The 6,000-nt window shown below is 40.3% G+C and overlaps 1 protein-coding gene across 4 annotated transcripts in view; it reads left to right on the forward strand.

Annotated features, from left to right (window-relative positions):
* ltbp3 (latent transforming growth factor beta binding protein 3) overlaps window positions 1-5,782 on the forward strand; it is a 34,746-nt gene extending 28,964 nt beyond the window's left edge. For 3 of the 4 annotated variants that reach the window (XM_053441909.1, XM_053441908.1, XM_053441912.1), the window contains exons 25-29: window positions 1,667-1,795; window positions 3,404-3,565; window positions 3,648-3,737; window positions 3,878-4,006; window positions 4,777-5,782. In XM_053441909.1, coding sequence (XP_053297884.1) covers window positions 1,667-1,795; window positions 3,404-3,565; window positions 3,648-3,737; window positions 3,878-4,006; window positions 4,777-4,928 — 662 coding nt within the window. In that variant the 3' untranslated portion in view covers window positions 4,929-5,782. The remainder of the gene's footprint in view (window positions 1-1,666; window positions 1,796-3,403; window positions 3,566-3,647; window positions 3,738-3,877; window positions 4,007-4,776) is intronic. The other variant, XM_053441911.1, reaches the window with a different exon arrangement.
* Window positions 5,783-6,000: the final 218 nt, after the last annotated feature.

A 6,000-nucleotide genomic window follows, 5' to 3' on the forward strand; every position in this document is an offset into this window, starting at 1 on the left:
CTCATCTTTATTTTGGCTTTAATAAACAGAACCCCACAGAGCTGCTCAGGCTTCATGAAGTCCCACATGTTATCTAATTTTAACAATAAGTGATTAGTTGCTCTTGTAATTTACCGTCATTGTTCTCTGAATGGCTTGTGCAGTTAAAAAATATTTAATTCCCCTCTGAGAAATCTAAGTCCATCTGAACATACTCACCTTGTTTCAAATTCTATATATAAACGGTTTTGTGACGGAGAATTCTAACGCTTCACACGATTTATTTACAACCGGAGTGGTACATGGAGCTGAGTGCAACCAGATGTAACGTATACGCTGAGTAACAGGCCCCAGATCTGTAGCCACAGTTTTTGATAGGGCCGTTCTCTCCCCTTGTAAGCCGCACGAGGGTCAGAGCGCGGGGATGCCGGCAGCACAGCTGGGTTCCTCCTGCTGGATGATGGATGACGCCTGGAAAGGCTTTATATGTAGGAATGGTGTACAGTATCCCCCTGAAGCCATGTGGTGGTGAGGTGTGGTTGGCCGAGCGCCACATTGGAACAAAGGAGTTGTGGTGGCAGTAGTTGTTGTTTCCTAAAAAAACTGGAGCCAGTGTTAAGCATGTCTTCAGATGAGTCCTGGATTCTTGAGAATAGAAAGTATGAAAGAAAATTGAAAAGTGGACGGACACTGATGAGCTTAGAAGCATCTCCCTTCGAGACAGGCGTTGGACATTTAAGTGTTAATTTGAGAAACACAAAGCTCTGGATCTGTAGTTTAAAGCGTGAATGAAAGTGAATATGACCGTACTGACTTAGACCTCTGACTTGATTTTTATTAATACAAAATCAACAAAAGTATGAGAATAAAAGCAAAGAATATAGAGGGAAGAATATGTGGCTTAAGAATAACAAAATATAAAAGAGCTAATTTTCATTGCATTCAAAGAGCATTTCTGAGTCTCTTTATCAGCCTGTGTAGTTTTTAATAATTATGTATTTGTTAGCTAAATGATAAGTATGCACCCTACTAGACCCACTATATATTATATTAAATAAACCCAAACGGAGAACAACAACAGCAATATTCAACACCACATCAGTCTATTGAATTTTTCACTCCCCCGTACAGAAGTGATCCTCATCCAAGTACCTGCTCTGTTTCAGCCCACACCTGCCTACTTGGCGTTGTCCTTCATTTTCTCTGCAAACTGCCTGCAAACATCTTGACAGATACAGATTCCTCGGTTGATGTGTTTCTGCAGCCAAGCTTCCTGTTTTACCCTGCAGCCCTCTTTTTTATGCATGGAGCACAGTGTGGTTGCATGTTAACTACAAACCAGATGTACAGTGCATGACCAAGAGCTCAGTTTATACAGGGGAGGGAAATAACCTGCATGCAACATGTATGATAGACGCCTATACAGGAAGACAACTTTAAATAAAGGTGGTGGACACAATAACACTGTACATTACAGGACAACACAACGAGTGTAAGATATGCTGCATCCAACAGCCCAACCCGACCATTGCAGACTTTACAGTGGGAGAATTTATTTCAGGACTATTGAATTGAACTTGAACTCAACTGCACTGATGCTTGTGTTACTGTTTCCACCACCTGCCAACCAGAGCTGGCTCCAAGCAGATGTTCATACTGTAACCAGTGTCTGTGGTGCCCTTTGCAGATGTGAATGAGTGCCAGGACCCCTCGTACTGTAAGAATGGGAGGTGTGAGAACACGCCCGGCTCCTTTCACTGTTTTTGCGACCCGCCCCTCACCTTCAGTGCAGCGCTGAAACAGTGCGTCTATGACGGTGGGTAAAAAAAAAAACTAGAAAACGAATTAGCGTTAGCTCGCCTGAGCCTGACTGATCAAAATGAGTTTTGGCTTACGTCAACATCTGCCACTCATGTTGCTCTCTGTAATTCTTCTTAATTTGTGTCCCCTTGCAGCCTGTAGTGCTTTTGTGTTACACCATTTCCCCTCTCACCCACTTAATTGCTAAATACCAAAATCAAGATACAGATACTAAATATATACAAGGTTTTGCAGGTAAAACAATATCAGAGTATGATCAGTGTCAGGAAAAGTGATTTTAGCAATTTTTCAGAATGTTTCACATATTTATCTTTGTCTGTGTTGTGTTTATTGTAAAATGTTATTGTTTTGGTAGAGAAAAGACAGAGAATGCATTTAAAAGCTGCTCATTTAGTGGAGAATGAACTATCTAGGGTTAGATTCACAAAGATTCACAGTAGTGTCATGTCATGATCATGGCTGCTTTTATATCTGAAATTAACACTGCAGGGCTGTAACAGCGTAACACAAATTAACCAGCAGACAAAAAAGGATTTTGAACACTGTAATACTCATATTATTTTTATTATTATTATTATAGTATATCTTTACAATTAAAGAAAACGGAAAAGGAAGTGTAATTGTCCCTTATGTCGTCATCGTGAATGCAACACGTGAATCAGCTTTAATGTGAATCAAACAGCACTAAATACTGCTCCCATGTTTTACTTTGGTCTGTTTAAAAGATATAACAAGAGATCTGGCTTTGAGCATTTACATCAACTTATTGTTGTCCCACTGCAACTCATTCGTGTTAGAATTTCAGGTGATCAGCTCGTCCCCTCTAATAAATATCATGTTGATGTATACCCTGTATATATTATCACACATAAACATATATACTCTACATACGAACACTGTATAGGGACACTTCATTGATAAAACTTTAAGGATGATCGCATTTTAAACACGGTTCCTTCTTTAAATTAACTGTAGCTTCAAATTTTAAGTGCAAATAAGTAGTTTCATCTTAAGAAAATGGACTTAAATCTTTTAATGTTTCTATTACTCACGGAGGGAATATTTTGTGTGGCACATTCAAAAAAAAAAATTCTATAGCTACTGTAGGCTACACAGATACGTATTGTATTATTGGGCGGACTCATTTCTGCACTTTTGCAGCTGCGTATTTGGAAAAAAGCTCCTGACCTCTGTTAACACCAACCTGTAACAAGCATACACAGATTATAAAGGGAGCAAGTTAATTTTATGTACTTAGTGGTTTTTGCTACTTCTGCTTGATAAACAACATTTCAATGTTCAAAACCTCAGCATGCAGCAGTTATGGAGAAAGTCTTAAAATAGTGTCTGTGTATTGATGTTTCATTTTTTATAGATTTTTCATCTTCAAATGCTGTTAACATCTGAAATTACGTTTAGCTGTAAAGTTATACATTTACCTACTATATATATTTTTTGCACTTTCTCCACTGGCTTGCATGATACTGTTTTACATGTAATTAATCTTCAAACAGCCTGAATGAGGCTTCCTGTAATGAACTTGAGATAAATCTGACTACACAAATCTGACTCCATTTATGTCTATGTTGTTTTTTTAACCCAGATCGCACTGCAGCCCACAAGGACGTGTGTTTCCTGCAGGTGGACGAGGGCTTGATCTGCAGCGAGCCGAGAAACGGCATGGTGGTGACCTACTCAGAGTGCTGCTGCCACTACGGCCGCGGGTGGGGGCCCGAGTGCAACACATGTCCAACCAGACACTCGGGTGAGCAAGCTGCTGTCCCGACTGACACGCTCAGCTTTTCCATTTTGCCTTAAATCTAAAAATGTCTCTTCCTTGTGCTCAGAGATGTTCACTCGTTTGTGTGAGATGCATCTGGAGACTGAGTCAGATGGGGAGCAGGATTTCCTCGCCGCTTTCGCCAACTACAACCCAGGTGGAACCACACGCCATCAATGCAGTCAATATTTTATATGAAATTCTAGGATATATGAAATTAAATGAGCTCTATATTGAATTAGCTTATGACTTATATCCCATATTTTCTCTTTTGTCCTGCCTGTGTGTTCAAAACAGGGGACAGCTCAGAGGAGGATTCAGATGAATGTAGCTGTGCAAATGGCAGCTGTGTCCGCTCCTACCTGGGCACCATGTGTGAATGTAACACAGGCTTTAGGCTGGACCACTCACGCACCCGCTGTATAGGTTTGTACGTTTTCATGAATGCTATACTTCACTAGACTAAAACTACAATTTTATGTTTTTATGCCGTCTTTCTGTCCCAATCTTGTCAACACGATATCTCAGAAATGACTTGAGGGAATCAAAGGTCAAAAGTCATGGACAATGTGACCTTATAAAAAAGGTTTTTGGTCTTGTAAACGCATCATCTTTGGAATGCCTCGAGGGAATTTCTTCACAATTTTGTACAAACGTTCATTAGGACTAAAGGATGAACTGATTCCAATTTGTCCGTCAAAGGTCAAGGTCACTGTGACCTTTCAAAACATGTTTTTGTCTCGTTAAGATGCAATCTTGAGAAGGCCTCGAGAGAATCCTTTCAGATTTGGCTAAAATGTTCTCTTACACCCACAGATTAAGATTTGGTGGTTCAAGGTCAAAGTGGCGTAAAAAAATAAATGTTTTACCTCTTGAACATGATATCTTCAGTTTGCCTTTAGGGAATATTTGCACATTTGGACCATTTGTCCCTTGGACCCAAAGATAAATCGATTTCAGTGGTCAAAGGTCACGGTTACTCAGTATGCAAAAAGGAATGTAGACTGCAACTGCACTGGCTGGGGGAGGATTTGAACCGCAGGGTGATATGAATTGATTATTGTATTTCAAGGACCGCACAGTTGCCGCTAACACTAATTAGTTTATGTATCAACCTTGTATTTATCACTATTGAGCATTGTTTGATTTACTGTCTTCCACAGCCTAATGAGTGCTCGTGTTCATCTTTTTTTCAGACATCGATGAGTGTGCGGAGCCAGGGGCACACGTCAGTCCTTGTAAGAACGCTCGCTGTGTCAACACCGCCGGCTCCTACAAGTGCTTCTGCAAGTACGGCTTCGTGGCCACACGCCGGCCAAACATCTGCCTTCGACGCAGGACTCGGTAACCTCTGCGTGTCCCTGTGTTTATGCTCGTCGGAAGTTTGCAACACACACAATTACCCCACACATGCACCTCCGTCTCTCAGAACAAACATGGGACTGTGTGTAGTGTGTGCAGTGAACCTTAAAAAAACGCGCTCTCGTCCGGAGCCTGATTGTAGGAAGGGCTCATATGATAGAACTCAACATATCGATGTCAATGCGATTTTCACCCCACCATATCACATTTAAAGAAATTCAGACAAGTAATATGTTTGTTTAGCTGTTTGTAATTATTGTTTTTTAAAACTGTTTTGTTAAGTATACATTTTTGTAATTTTCTTCATCTTTTAATTTACCTATTGCGTTGATCTTTCAACTCTTACTTTGAAATGCTGATGTCAAGCCCTCTCTTGTTTTAATAAGGACATATTTTTCTACCACGTTTTCTGCTGCAGCCCCTTTCATATTTGTATACGTTTAAATGATATGATGACATTTCCCTCTACATTCCCATAAGTCAACAAAATGTTCAATTCTAAACTTTTCTAACCACACACTTTTGATTTTGTGTTATTGTACATTTTGTCCGTTTCTGTAAGAATGGTCCCTGTCCCACCCCTTGTTGTTGTTATTGTTGATGTTGTTTGATATGAGAAGGCTGAAGTGTTTGTATAAATTGACATGTACACTTAAGTGTTTGTTAAGCCAGAAGGAAAGGATGCACTTAGCAATAAATGTAGTGGGAATATTTGCTTATTCCAGAAATCCAAGAAACTTTGACACTCATTGACATTAATGCTGCATCAAAGTATTTAGAAAACCAAAGACGCTGTTCCGATGAGAAGAATTGAATTTAAAAAAAGATGATTTTCAACCAGTCATGTCTTTGTTGTTTTTTGTGTTTCGGAGCATTGTGTTGTTCACTCATACTGTGGCTTCAGAGAGAATTCAGACAGGGAGGTGACGGAGGAGCCAGCGGTGACAGAGCCTCTGCAGAGACGAGACAAACAGCTGGAAGCACCACGCCGCTCCCAGCAGCTCTCCATCATGGAGGCCTTCATGGTGCAGCGGATAAATGGAAGTCACTTTGCTGCC

The sequence above is a fragment of the Pleuronectes platessa genome, chromosome 15 (assembly GCF_947347685.1).
Source record: "Pleuronectes platessa chromosome 15, fPlePla1.1, whole genome shotgun sequence".
In the NCBI taxonomy this organism is placed as follows: domain Eukaryota; kingdom Metazoa; phylum Chordata; class Actinopteri; order Pleuronectiformes; family Pleuronectidae; genus Pleuronectes; species Pleuronectes platessa.